We start from the raw sequence: 15336 nt of genomic DNA on the forward strand, positions 1-15336 counted from the left end.
GCCCTAACACCATCTATCTCTATCACGACCTTATTTTTCTCACCAAAAAATACAACAAAATGGAAATCGCAATAGAGATGGCCTTAATGCTGCAATATGACCATCCCTAATGTAATAGTTATAAAAAAGTGGTAGTGGAATGTGACGTAAGTAAGGTTAGAATTCATATAGTTGAGAGATGGGCTATAAATCATAAAAAAAACATTTTAAAAAGGGTCACCTGTGAAAAAATAAAAACCCTATAAATTCTGTTATTTAATTATATAATTATGAGAATAAGTGTATTTATAGTAAAAATAGTGAAAAATTTTGTAGTGATAAGTTGTTTAAGGCCTATAAAAATATGAATTGGGAAGAGACCTCGGGAGTAGAAGTTGACTTTGTCTGTTTCTCATTGTATTAAATTGAAATTCAGTGTGATCTCTTTTCATTTCAAAACTGCAATTCTTTAATAATCCTCTCTCTCTCCTCTTCACTCATCCAAATTCACAGTCGCCGTCGCCGTTCGCCGTTCGCCGAGCCATGCTGTTGGCTCGATTTCTCGCCGTCGTTTTTCTCTCATCTCTCTGTTTCGAAGCCCTGACTTCCGGCGCCGCACGGCTGCCCGCCGACGAAGGTACTTAGATCTGGAACTGTATGTGATTCTCGGAGTCGGTTTCTCGGTCTGATTTTGATTTGATTTCTTCAGTTGAAGCGTTGAAGGAGATCGGAAAGACATTGGGGAAGCCGGACTGGGATTTCACCGCCGATCCATGCGGCGGCGTTAGTAGCGGTTGGATATCGAATTCTAAACAATTCGACACTAGTTTTGCCAATAACGTCACCTGCAACTGCAACTTCCAGAATAATACCGTCTGTCACGTCACTAACATGTACGTTTCTCTCTTTTTCCATTTTTTTAATATAATTTTAAATTTATTTATTTATTTTTTTAAAGATCAATCATAACGTTTTTTTAAAAGAAAAAATTATAAATTTAAATTAAACTTATAACTTATAAATACTCTTTTTATCATCCTTACTAATTTGTTGTTCATTTTTAAAAACCCCATTTCTACTCTAAATTTTTAAGACATATTGTATTCTATTTACTGGTAATAAAATTATTATTATCCTTTCACCAATTTCAATAAATACTAAATTCGAGAGATTTATTAAAAGTACATAGACGATTAAAATTGGATAATTGAAACAAACTCTAAGATATAAAATCAAAATGGTTTTTTAACTGTTTTTTTATTTGATTAAAAAGAAAATAGTTTTTACAAAATTCAGGTGGTTGTTAGATGTTAGAAGGATAATATGAAAGTTTATAAGAAAACAACATGAATTTCAAAACTAAAATCGTTATTAGATAAACTGGTATTTATTTATTTTTTTGTTTTTTTTGTTTTAAATTTTAGTTAATTTCACATTTTTTTAAACATAATTTTAGATTTTTTTTCCTGATTTTTCCATGGTTTAAAAAATGTATAAACGGAAACTTAAAAGCAGATAACGTCTTAGTACAAGTTTGGCTTTTCCAGAACAAAAAATTAAGAACACAGTTATTACTAACAGTGCCTAAATATTTGCAGAATAAGTCAATTTCTTAATGAATGATTTCTTTGATTTAGGGAGGTTATGGCATTTTATTTATTTATTTTAATATGAATAATTAACATTTAAAACTATTAAACAAATCTCTATCAATGGGTTTTTGGATGATGCAACATTTTTTTACCCCCAAAAAATAAATGATTAATGCTTTAATTATTGCTTTTTGTTAGTGCATTTTAATTATTGTTGCCGAATTAAAATGATTGAAGTTGATTGGGCTAATAACATCTCACGTAGGGAGTTTTTAGCTCGTAATAATACAACAATTAATATGTATTTTTATCGGGTTCAAATTTCAATCTTTCGCATTTGTTGTCCTTAACAAAATTTACAAAAGAGTTATTTTGACTCGTTTTTATTGTAAAAACAAATATAACTTAAAAAATATCCTCAGATCGAATTGACTAAGATAAATTTAAATGATCTAAAAAATATTTGAGACATATGATACAAAATTGACCGTCATTTATGAAATTTTACATCCACGCATAATTATAAATTTTGCAAATGATCTTGATAGTAAAGATGAACAATATAATTTTGTTTATATTTTACTATCTGAATTAAATTAAAAAAGACAACTTGGCATTTGATTTAGTTATCAATATCAAAATCTGAAAATTTAAAAAGGAAAAAAAACAAAAAATTAAATTAAAATTAAAAAACGGCTGCCGCGTATGTTTGCCAACTAATTCCTGGTTTTTCAATACGACTCAGGTCCCACGTTGACAACTGGATAACTGGACATATAAATAAAATACAAATTATTAACAAAAATAAATATAGTTGACTAGTCAACAATGCCATGTAGGATTCATGGTCCCACTTGATGGGCTGCGGCTCTGCCTTTGGTTTGACCCTAACCGCGGTTCTTATTTGACCCCAGCCTCGGTTAACTCTAAATCCACGTGATGGCTTTCCTGTTACTTGCAAATTTAAATATTAATGTATAATCAATAATTTCTTTGTGTTATTATATAATTATTAATTGTACGTAAAAGTCATCTTAAAGAAAATTGTGCTAAAAGTTAAAAGTCTTAAACACGTCTTTTTTAATGAATTTAATTTTTACTAGATTAATTTGTCATCGTGAGCATAATTCAACGATAATTTACGTACTACTTTTTTTCGAACCGGAGAGTTTGAATCTTCTACTTCTTTATTATACGTAAAAGAAAACTTGGATCAATTTTAAATATATCGTCAAACTTTTACATATTAAATAACAGAGGTCTTGAGTATATTTATGTGTGAAGTTCAATAAAAAGCAAGAAGTAAGTACATTTATTTTTTTCTTCTTTTCAATTTACGTAAAAATAAGAAAAATTATTTACATGTAAAATTTTAATTTTCTTTGATAGAGACGGATAAAAATCTATCTGTGTCTATCAATGATAGAAATTGGTAGAAGTCGCTGATAAAAAATCTATCGGTGTCTATCAATTTTTTTATTATTTTGATAAATAATTTGACATTTTTTTTATACGTGAAAATTTTTATTTTATTAACAATTTTTTTAAAAATAAATTAGCACAAATAACTAATGAGTTGGTGCTAACATGCAAAATTTTATTTATTTATTTCAAAAAAGTATGTAAAATTTCAAAAATCAATTTGATGTATGAATTAATGAGTTGGTGGCATGGGTTTGCAGTCTTCTGAAGGCGCAGAGCCTTCCAGGTACTCTGCCTCCGCAAATTGTGAGGTTGCCTTTCCTGCAGGAACTGTACGTACTTTTCGTTGCTTAATTTCTCTGATCTTTTCTCGTTTGCTCGTTAATGAAATTGCCCATCATAATCAATTCCTTGTTTATTCTCTCTGTTAATTCAGTGATCTCACCCGCAACTATCTCAGCGGTCCAATTCCTCCAGAATGGGGTTCAACCAAGCTTGTCAAAATGTATTTTCTGTCCCTATATTTCTCTAATGTGGGGGTTCATAATTTGATTCATATGGCTTTATGTTTATGGGTAATTTTGCAGTTCCCTTCTTGGAAATCGATTGACGGGTCCAATCCCCGAAACGATTGGAAACATCAGCACTCTTACAGACTTGTAAGTTCTTTATAATCCTCAATTGTTTGTTTCCCAGTTTTGGGTTTTGAATGAGTTGGTGTAGAAGACTAATGTTACATGTTTGATCGCTTAGGGTTTTGGAAATGAATCATTTCTCTGGAACTATACCTCCAGAACTTGGGAACTTGACCAACTTATCAAGATTGTAAGATCGTCAATTTTCTTTTAAGTAATTGGTTTAAGTTGTCTCTAGTTGTAATGATTTGGGCATCAGGAGAGCTTGCTGATGATCTTTTTTTTTTTTTTTTAATAATTTTTTTATTTACTACTATTGGTTGTTTGTTGTAATCCAGACTTCTTACCTCAAACAACTTTTCTGGGGAGATCCCACCTTCCCTAGCAAAGATAGCCTCATTGACGGACTTGTAAGCTTTTGAAATCTTCTTCCACCCTTCATTTCATTTGTTTGATTTTGATTAAATGAATGAATTAACGAATAAAACAAACTTTCTATTTGTTACATTGCAGTCGAATTAGTGATAATCACTTTAAAGGGCCAATACCTAAGTTTATTCAAAATTGGACGAATCTTGTAAAAGTGTGAGAAATTTTCTCTAATCGAACTACTTTATATTTTTCTTGGTTTCTATTCTAAGAATTCTTACTGAAATAATTTAATTGTGACAGAGCTATTCAGGCAAGCGGGTTGAGTGGGCCAATTCCTTCTGAAATTGGACTTTTGACAAAATTAACCGATGTGTTAGTTTGCTTAGTATTTCTTGTTGTCTCGTAAGTCAAAGTACTTTGTGTTCCTATTTACTCACATTTGAGTTGAACAACGCAGGAGAATCAGCGACTTGAATGGAGGTTCATCACCCTTTCCATCCCTTAATTCTTTGACAAATTTGAAAGTCCTGTAAGTTAATCCCTATGTGAAAACTTGAAGATATCCGTGTAATTATTCCAAGCTATTAATTTGGTTTCTGTTTGTCTATAGGATATTGAGGAGTTGCAACATAACTGGGATGCTGCCTGACAATCTTGCTTGGTTGGCATCATCGAAAACCTTGTCAGTAAAATGTTACTCTCTACTCTGTCTAGATGCCATATCATGATTATAATCGCAGTCTTATGAATTTTCAGAAGATAGTTTAAATTTCTTGCAATGAGATATTGCATTACCCTAACTTTTTGCATTACTATCACTTCACAGAAGCCCATTGAAAGAAATGTGTGCATCTGTCCTTTATTTTCATCAATAAAAGTAAACAAAGAATATTCTGTAGTTTATGTTAAAATAGTAAAAGTAACTTCCTTGGATCAGTTAATGAAATTTTAAAAGTTAATGTTGTATCATAGTGAAAAATTTTTGGAACTAAAAACTCAATAAGATTTGAAAAAGAAAACAAACAGATTTGCTTATGTTTTTCTTGATAACTTTTTGTAATTATTATTTTAAAATCTTTTTTTTTTTTTTTTTTTTTAAGTATTCAGCAGCCTCTTCGACCCAAATTCACTTCATAACGTATCAATCCAACTTTAACATGGCCTTGTTTTATCAGAAACTAGAAGATTTTTATTAGTTCATAAGAATTGATACACATTTCCAAAGGAATGACAAGTTCTCTCTGAAAGTGAGGCAAATTATGTGTAGTGCCCTAGATTGAACTGACTGAAAGAAGTGATGAATCTATCATAGTATTTTACATTTATACTCCAACAATGCTGAAACTTTTACTCTTACTCTATATGTTGTGCCGATCTTTAAAGAAGAAAGAAAAAAATAAAAAAAGAAAGAGAATAAAAAGACTCCTCTAACTAGATCCATAATAAAAGTAAAGATTGCACACTTGTCAAGTAATTTTTCTCTCCTTTTCTCTGCCCAAAGAAAATTCGAATCTAAATAGAAATAATTTGAATCCAAGAAACCTAAAATTCAAATTGGAGCTCATACTTTCCGTTTCTTTGAATTTTTAATAAGTAATGTTGTTTCTGTATTATGATTTTACATACAATGTTAAATAAAAATTTCCTTATTTATGTTGATAAAGTTTCCATATGCCATTCTTAGATATCCAGGATCCAGATCTGTGCATGCTGGGAACAAACTTGTTGACTGACAATACTTTTTTGCTATTGTTTTGCTCAATTTCTTCTGTAGAGACTTCAGCTTCAACAAAATTACTGGACAAATACCTGACCGCTTTGAAGTGCTAAAGAAAGTGGATACCATGTAAGTAATGTAATCAGAAACTTGAAATTCTATACCTAAATCCTTGGTAGCCGCTTTACATAACTAGGAGAATCTTGATCAATGGCCGAAATTCATTCTTTCTATGAATTGGTGTAGTAAATTAACTTGGCAATTATATGAATGGTAACCTACTAATATACTGTAGCACTACGAATAATGCCCTGAATCGAGCTTGGTCTCAGACTCTCATGTAAACTGCCAGAATATGAACCGACAATAGTATTTCCTCGTTCCTTATTTGTCAAAAGCGTATTAATTGCCCTACTAATCTGATATGTTCTTGTTTAGATATCTAACTGGAAATTTGCTAAATGGATCCGTGCCCACTTGGATGCTAAATGAAGGAGAAAACATGTAAGTTTCTTTTCCAAATGCTTTCTGGTTACATGAATTGGGACTGAGGTGCTAAAACTGAAAAGAGACGAGTCTTTATTTCTAAATAAAGGGAAAATATTCAGAAAGAGAGAGAAGAGAACAAATAATATCTTATTACACCAATACTTGGAAAGGAAAAATCATCTTGTGTGCATTAAACAATCATTTCTTTTTCCAGTGATATAAAAAGGGAAATTTGTTTGTAGATGATTAGAGTTTTTTTTTAATTTTTGTTTAGTTTCTTTTATGAATAATCGACATTTGAAGATGTTCTTTACGAAAAAGTTAACAGTTTAAGAGGTTTAATATAGTTTGTGGCTTTGATTACCATTTCTATGTTTTTATTTTTCTTAGGATGATGTGGAAAGAAAAGTATTTGTTCTTGCTATCTGGAAAATATTAAATCTCATTATTCATTTTTTTCCCTAGTGATATCTCTTATAACAAATTTAATCAGAGAAATGGTCAGAACATTGGTTGCCAATCACGAAATTTGTAAGTATGCTTATACCCCTATGCAACTTTTTTTATTGCTGATGAGAAATACCTTATCCAATCTTTCTTTCTCCGTGTAGGAACCTGTTTGCAAGCTCTTCACAGGACAATAATTCGTAAGTTCTTCTCTAATTTTGAGTCCACTTGTTGTTTGAATTGTCTAATATTATTAATGACCACCGAGCTTCTTTTCTTTTCTTTTCTTTTATTTTTTGCAGTGGAAAAGTTTCATGTTTAGGCGGGTGTCAAAAAAGTGAGTTGAAATCTTGTTTTCATCGCCTTGTTTTTATTGGAGGAATTGTAAAACTGGTATAGACTAGTAGTTGTATGAAAAAATTACACTTTTGATCCCTAAAGTTTAAAGTTTGTTTCAAATTGGTTCCTGAGTTTCAGAAATGAACAATCTAGTCCTTGACAATTTATTAATCATAAAGCGGGTAACCTTTCTTGTAGGAGTGCTAATAATTAATGTGCTAAATTAGCGTTATTCATACAAGATAATGTAGAATTGTAATTAGGAACTCAGGAGTCTGCAGTTGTTTCGAATCTGTCTATTGAAGTCAGTGAGGGGGCTTAGATTCCCCATCTTGATCATGGCTTTCATAAACTCTGCAAAGAAAAGTGTGGTGAAAAAGAAGGGGAGGGCTGGGTTCTTTGTTCGAAGAAGAAGGCAGTGGGATGGCAATGATATGAAAAATAACGATTCTGCAAGAATACATATTCTGTTCATTCAATTTATCTTTTAATCATAACTAATGTGGTGTTTGTTCCTTGCAGCTTGGTACTCTGTCCATATCAACTGTGGTGGGAAGGAAGAAATAATCAACGGAACAACCAAATTTGATGCGGATACAAACACTGGAAAACCATCATTGTTTTTTTCAGGAGGAGAAAATTGGGGATTTAGCAACACTGGTAGTTTTATGGACGATGATCGTGCAACAGATGATTTTATTGCATTAAACTCATCTGCTCTCTCAATACCAAATCCTGAATTGTACACGAGGGCACGCATTTCTCCAATCTCTCTTACTTATTATGCATTTTGCTTGGGTACTGGAAACTACACAGTAAGCCTCCATTTTGCTGAGATAATGTTTACTAATGATGAAACATACAGAAGCCTTGGCAGACGCTACTTTGATGTGTACGTTCAGGTAAAAACATTATTATCTGATATCTTTGTATATAGGTTTCTATATTGTTAGCTTCTGATTACTTCATTCTCTTGAAAGTTGCTTGATTTATATCAATATTGCAGGGAAAGCTGGAGATGAAGGATTTTAATATTGCAGATGCAGCAGGTGGTATTGGCAAACCTTTTGTAAAGAAATTCACAGTTTCTGTGACTAATGGTACTATAGAGATTCGCCTATTTTGGGCTGGGAAGGGGTCAAATGCAATCCCTGTGAGAGGGGTTTATGGTCCTTTAATTTCCGCCATTTCTGTTGATCCTGGTAGGTAGACCCATTTTTTCAATTCAAGATCATAAGAGCCATGTAGTCTCCTGTAACATTATCAAACGATGTCATTATTGTTTCTCCTCACTCCAAGCAGACTTTGAGCCACCATCAGAAGGTGGAAACGCCATATCTGCCGGTGCAGTGGTTGGAATTGTGGTTGCTGTGCTCTTCATTGTCATCTTGGTTCTTGGAGTGTTGTGGTGGAGAGGCTGCCTAAGAAAGACAAGCACACTTGAGCAAGGTAATTTCAAAGCATGTGTCGTGAGATTCTTTGTGTTATTAATTGAACATAGCTATACCATTCTTTCAGATTTTTTTTTTCAACCTGTCTTCAGTTCTAACGTTAGCTACATTGGCACAGTTGTGGATGTTAATGTATCACATATTTTGTCCTATATTGAAAACGTCCTCATCATTATGCTGATAGAAAAATCAGGTCAAATTGTGTTGAATGAGACAATTTTGACCATTGAAAAGGATACAATTTTGTTGGAGACTTTGTGCACATATGAGGTAATGGAAGGAATTGTGAACTAATTATTTCACACTTAAATGTCTGTATTGCAGAGTTGAAGGGTCTAGATCTAGGAACAGGTTCATTTTCATTAAGGCAAATCAGAGCTGCCACTAACAATTTTGATGCTGCCAATAAGATTGGAGAAGGCGGTTTTGGTCCTGTTTTCAAGGTGTTACTGTCATTTGGATTTCATTATTTCAAAATTTTTTATTTCATAAATTTTTATATTTTTGGTGTGAAGTTCTGTCTTTTGGAACTGCAGGGTGTTCTTGCAGATGGCACCGTAATTGCAGTGAAACAACTTTCTTCAAAATCAAAGCAAGGAAATCGTGAATTTGTGAATGAGATAGGCATGATATCTGCATTGCAGCACCCGCATCTAGTGAAGCTTTACGGATGTTGTATTGAAGGAAATCAACTTTTGCTAGTATATGAGTATCTGGAAAACAATAGCCTTGCTCGGGCTTTATTCGGTAAAATATTTCCTTGCTACTTCTGACGATCAATCTTCATAAATTATTTTAATCTGTCGATGATGACATTAATGGATTTAATAAACATCTCTAGAAATTTATTATATTGTAGGTCCTGAAGAATGTCAACTGAAATTGGATTGGCCAACTAGGCAAAAGATTTGTGTTGGTATAGCTAGAGGTTTAGCATACCTTCACGAGGAGTCAAGACTGAAGATCGTTCACCGAGATATCAAAGCTACGAATGTTCTGCTTGATAAAAATCTCAACCCCAAGATTTCCGACTTCGGTTTGGCGAAGCTGGATGAAGAAGAAAATACACATATCAGCACCCGGGTTGCTGGAACCTTGTGAGTTACCCTGGGTGAAATTTGCTTCTATTCTTCCCCATGTTTTTATAATATAGAGAAATGATTAGAGAAAAGGTTTTTAGTCTGAATGATTGCGCGAGGGGAATATTAGAGTAACCTAGATGCTAGCACATAAAATAGTGAGAGGATATACTTTCTTTAAATTGAGTTTATTTGACAAATATATAATCCAAATATTCACCCCATTACACCATATTTTGCAGTGGGTATATGGCACCAGAATACGCCATGCGAGGCTACTTAACTGACAAGGCAGATGTGTATAGCTTTGGCATTGTTGCGTTGGAGATAGTCAGTGGTCGAAGCAACACAAGTTTCCGAGCCAAGGATGATTGCTTTTACCTTCTTGACCATGTGAGTTAATGCCATCTTTTACTCTCTTGCTTATCTATTGTGTAATATAATATATCATGTGGAGCTAGAGTTTGTCATAGCCAACTTAGTTACATTCTAGTCCTTATCTGCTATGGGAAAAATGCTTTCTATCAATCCCTATTCTCTGTTCCAGCTGATTGCTGCTTAAACACGATTTTTATACTTGTAAATGAACCCTGGCATTAGTCCTAGGAAATTGAAGTCATTTGTATCCTGTTTTGTCAGGCTAATACTTTAAAAGAGAGAGACAGTTTATTAGAGCTTGTCGATCCACGGTTAGGCTCTGATTTCAACAAGATAGAGGCAATGACGATGATCAATATTGCTCTCCAATGCACGAACGTCATTGCTGCCGATAGACCTGCCATGTCATCAGTGGTGAGCATGTTGGAAGGGAAGGTTGCTGTGAAGGAGGTGGTTTCAGATCCCAGTGTCTCAAAACAAGATGTGAATGCAATGTGGAGCCAGATTTATCGCCAGAAAGGGCAAGCAACAAGTGAGAGCCAGACGCAAAGTTTGACGATGGATGGACCGTGGACTGGTTCTTCAACAACTGCCAGTGATCTCTATCCCATCAACATGGATTCTAAATACTTGGAGAATAGGAACTAAGGTCGATATTACTTTGTCCTGAATGATTCTGCGTACATGTAGCTGTGTTAACCTTTCAAATGCTTTGATGTATGTTTTATTCTTTGTTTATTGTTCTACACATGTTTTTACCTTTTTCAAGTGGCAGTACGGTGACTACTGCTTGATGGCCAATCCGCCAAATATTATATTTTTTAAATTCTTAGAACTTAGTTGTAATGTTTATATGAATTTTGAGTTGAAGTTTAAATGTTCAAACTACTTGTTGCCAAAGGTTTCATGTCGCTTTTTGAAATTTTAATTGTTTTAAATGATAAAACTGCTAGAGATATTTTTAAATATAGCAAAATTGCTATCATTGACACTGATAGATATATCAGTGTCTGTGATTAGTGTTTATCACTATTTATTAGTGATAGTCTGTGAAATTTTGCTATATTGAAAAATATGTTTAATAATTTTTCTATATTTAAAAACATTCTTAAAAATGATTGTCTCTAGGAAATTTCGATTAGAAAAATGGAGTTGACTTGTAGAGAAAAAAAGAAGATTTGATGGTATGAATTTCTGTGTCGTTTTGCATATAATATTTTTGTGAACCTTTTAAAGGTTACTAGTACTTATTTTTAATGGTTGTTTACAAATATAGAAAAATGAAACAAAATACATACAAATATAGAAAAATGAAACAAAATATATACAAATATAACAAAATGTCACCGTCTATCATTGATAGATAATGATAGATATTGATAGACAGTGATAGACTACTATCATATATCACTGGCTATTGTGTGCACAAGGTTTCTGGAGAGCTTATTTTGTGGAGTTGAACTTGTGTTGATATAGATTTGATGTAGATGTGGTTCAATCTCTAGTATTTGATTTTTTTATTCTCTTTTAGTTGAATGTGTAGCTTGATTTGAGGAAGCGTTTTTGAAGTTGAAGTCTTGGATGAATGCAAGTATCCTCAGGACTTGAGCTTTAAAGAGTGGTCTAGTCTTCAGGAGTCTTCTAATCGTAGAGAATTCTCTCCATGATGTAGAATTGTTGACCAAGTTGAAGAGAATTCTTCTATTTATAGGGTTCTCAGGTGAGTCTCGTGGGCTTGGGCTTGGTTGGTTCATGGACCTGGCTTCTAGGTCCAATTAATTGGATTAGGTTAGACGAGGGCCTAAGTTGGCATTTTGAACCAAGTTAAGCCCATCTTTGGGCTCAATTGGACTTAACTTATAATATCAAATTGGACCAAATTAAATTTATTACATCCATATTTTATAAGCATGTAATAAATAATTTGATTTATTAAAACGTTTAATAAATCAAATCATATGTTGTCCCATTATTCAATTTAAATGTTATATCGAGCAAATTAAATATGACTTAGTTAAATTAATTAGCCGACTTTATCTAAGTTAATAAACCCGAGGTTCTAAAACACTTATTGGTAGGAAAAAGAGATATTATGATATATCAATTTTTTCACCCACGTTCTCCCTAAAAGTTCACATTGTGAGATCCATGCTCGACCTTGTGGTGCCATGGTCACACTCTCCCTTAGGAAGGTATTTGCATGGATCAATATCAAGGTGAATGGAAAAAGTGTTTATAGTAAGTGGGAGAAGGACGTGTGTCAACACATCCTACGGTCTCCTTCATTAGTTTGCAATATTTTTTCATGCTCGTCCTCATGGAGCCCTGAGAGCATCCCCCTTAGAAAGGTGTTTGCATGAAAAGAGACTGAGCAAACTCCAAAAATGGATAAGATCGCTATAGTCAATTGCACCAATTATGTTCTTTCCTAAGGCAGACTAATTGGGGTAGGACTATAGGATTGAAAATGAAGAGTTACACTTACAAGAAAACAGTAAGAGGTTAATGATTTCTTGACCAAATCAATGATAATTAAATTAATAGGAATAAGAGTTATTCTGGTGTAACATTTAATTGAGAATGTCCCAATTCAGTGAGGAATAACTGTATACCCTAAGGTGATATTTAATCTAAATCGCTGAAATACCATTGAAAATTTAAATGGTTTTAGTTCATTTAGAATTTTGCTAAATTGATTGGATTAAATGAGTTTTTTCTTGCATATCTAATATAGATAATTTGTTTTGAATCAACATCATCTAAATCATGATTAGCGCTGTTATTTCTTTGCTTGGCATTGATAAATTAACTGGGGGAAAACTATGCAACCTGAAAAGATATGATTAACAACGTTTGGTCATCAATGACCTCAAATTCGTCCTAACAGAGGAATGTCCTCCAATTCTTGGACCCGCTTCTTCACGAAACGTTCATGAAGCCTATGACAGATGAATTAAGGCTAACAATAAGGCAAGAGTCTATATTTTGGTAAGCTTGACTAAAGTCTTGGCCAAAAAGCATGAGCCCATGATCACTGCACGCGATATCATGGAGTCATTGCATGGGATGTTTGGCCAACTGGCCCCACATCTCAAGCATAGTGCTCTGAAGTATATCTTCAATGCCCGAATGAACAAGAGATCATCTGTTAGGGAGCATGACCTTAATATGATGGTCCACTTCAATGTGGCTGAGATGAACGAGGCTATCATAGACGAGTCCAACAAGGTAAATTTTATTCTGGAAACTCTTCCAAAGGGTTACCTTCAGTTCCGCAGCAATGTTGTCATGAACAAAGTTGAATCCAATCTTGCCACATTTCTCAACGATCTGTAGGCTTATGAGTCCTTGATGAAAGTCAAAAGACAACACGGGGAGGCAAATGTTGCCAATTCCTTGAAAATTTTCCATATAGGTTCTACCTCTGGGACTAAGTTTGCACCTTCTTTCTCCGCCTCTAAGAAATGGAAGAAGAAGAAAAGTGGTAAGGGGAAGAATAAAGCTACCTCACCTGTTGCTGTTTAAAAGAGCAAAAAGGTCAAAGTTGCAAAGGGAACCTATTTTCATTGCAACCAGGATAGACATTGGTAATGTAACTACCCAAAATTCTTGGCCGAAAAGAAGAAGGAAAAGGAAGGTAAACATGATTTACTTGTTTTAGAAACTTGTTTATGGAACATGACGATTCCACCTGAATAATTGATTCTGGAACCACTAACCATGTTTGACATCTTTACAGGAAACTAATTCCTAGCAGCAGTTGGAGGTTGAAGACATGACTCTACGAGTTAGAATGGGGTAGATCATCTCAACGGTTGCAGTTGGGAGCTTGAAATTGTTTTTTTATTCTAAATTTTTACTATTAGACAATATCTACTATGTTCCTCATTTTAAAAGCAATTTAATTTCAATATCTTGTTTATTGGAACATGATTATAATAATAATTTATTTACGATAAAACATTTGTCTTAAAAAATGGTATTAACATTTGTTCTGCAATAAATGAAAACAACTTATATGTGCTAAGACTGTTAGCATCTAAAATGCTCCACAACGTTGAAATGTTCAACACTGCAACCACACAAGATAAAGTTTCCCTAAAAGAAAATGCCCATCTTTGGCATCTAAGACTTGGTCATATAAATCTCAAGAGGATTGAAAGAATAGTCAAGAATAGTCTTCTAAAAGAGTTAGAAGAAAATTCTTTGCTTGTATGTGAATTCTTTTTAAAAGGTAAAATGACAACACAACATTTTACTGGAAAAGGTCATAAAGCCAAAGAACTCTTGGAACTTGTATATTCAGACCTCTGTGGTTCGATGAATGTTAAGGCAATTTGAATATTTTATCACTTTTAGAGATGATTATTCAAGATATGAGTATGTTTACCTAATGTAATACAATCTGATACACTTGAAAAGTTCAAGGAGTACAGAGTTGAAATTGAAAATTTATTAGGTAAAAAGATCAAAACACTTCGATCTGATCGAGTTGGAGAGTATATGGTATGAGATTACAAAACTATATTATAGAACATGGAATCACATCACAACTCTCAGACCAAGTACATCTCAATAGAATGGTGTACGTGAAAGGAGAAACAAAACTCTGTTAGACATGGTTCGGTCGATTATGAGTTATGCCTCTCTACCTAACTCGTTCTGGGTTATGTAGTAGAGACTGCAATCTATCTATTGAACCATGTTCCATCAAAGAGTGTTTCTGTAACACCTTTTGAGCTATGGAGAGGTCGTAAAATTATACTATGACATCTCAGGATTTGGGGGTGTCTGACCCATGTACAAGTGACTAATTCATAGAAATTGTAACTGCATTCAAAGTTGTGCCTCTTTGTAGGATACTCAAAAGAAATGAGAGGTGGTCTCTTTTATGATCCAAAAGAGAATAAAGTATTTATATCGACAAATGCTACTTTCTTAGAGGAAGACCAAATTAGGGAGCATAAACCAAAAAGTAAAATCGTATTAGATGAGCTTTCCAAAGAATCTACTGAATATTCACCAAGGGTTGCAAAAAAACCAAGCACTTCAACAAGAGTTGTTGATGTTGCTTCATCTAGTCACACACATCCTCCTCAAGAGTTGAGGAAGCCTCGACATAGTGGGAGGGTTAACCCAACTTGCTCATTATTTGGGTTTAATAGAAACTCAAAATGTCATACCAGATGATGACGTCGAGGATCCATTGACCAGTAAGCAGGCAATGGTTGATATTGATATCAATCCAATCTAGGATTTGATATGCAGTGGGAATAGTCAGTCGATATCAATCCAATCTAGGATTTGATTACTAAATTATGGTTAAACTATTCTCAAGTATCTTAGGAGAACGAGAAACTATATGATTGTGTGGTGCTAAGGATTTGATCCTTACAAGATACACTAACTCCGATAAATCACATTAGTATTAATGTT

At 33.5% G+C, this 15336-nt stretch overlaps 1 protein-coding gene across 1 annotated transcript; it reads left to right on the forward strand.

The window, feature by feature from the left end:
- Positions 1–385: 385 nt before the first annotated feature.
- Positions 386–10785, forward strand: LOC120085964 (probable leucine-rich repeat receptor-like serine/threonine-protein kinase At3g14840). Its single transcript, XM_039042321.1, has 24 exons — positions 386–616; positions 689–872; positions 3254–3325; positions 3430–3498; positions 3581–3652; positions 3747–3818; positions 3967–4038; positions 4142–4213; positions 4301–4372; positions 4458–4529; positions 4611–4682; positions 5775–5846; positions 6156–6221; positions 6672–6737; positions 6818–6853; positions 6956–6990; positions 7515–7894; positions 7999–8194; positions 8295–8441; positions 8768–8886; positions 8980–9190; positions 9303–9540; positions 9765–9915; positions 10162–10785. Exons 1-24 carry the CDS (start codon positions 523–525, stop codon positions 10546–10548), a joined length of 3027 nt encoding a protein of 1008 aa, XP_038898249.1. The 5' UTR covers positions 386–522; the 3' UTR covers positions 10549–10785.
- The last annotated feature ends 4551 nt before the right edge of the window (positions 10786–15336 follow it).

This window comes from Benincasa hispida, chromosome 9 (genome assembly GCF_009727055.1).
Source record: "Benincasa hispida cultivar B227 chromosome 9, ASM972705v1, whole genome shotgun sequence".
Taxonomy (NCBI): domain Eukaryota; kingdom Viridiplantae; phylum Streptophyta; class Magnoliopsida; order Cucurbitales; family Cucurbitaceae; genus Benincasa; species Benincasa hispida.

What these genes read in the sequence shown, in the direction of transcription:
- LOC120085964 (XM_039042321.1), top strand. Translation starts at nt 523, where the DNA reads ATGCTGTTGGCTCGATTTCTCGCCGTCGTTTTTCTCTCATCTCTCTGT. An exon ending in TTGACCAACTTATCAAGATT is followed by an intron (nt 3,819 to 3,966) that starts GTAAGATCGTCA and finishes GTTGTAATCCAG; the next exon opens with ACTTCTTACCTCAAACAACT. An exon ending in GACAAGCACACTTGAGCAAG is followed by an intron (nt 8,442 to 8,767) that starts GTAATTTCAAAG and finishes TCTGTATTGCAG; the next exon opens with AGTTGAAGGGTCTAGATCTA.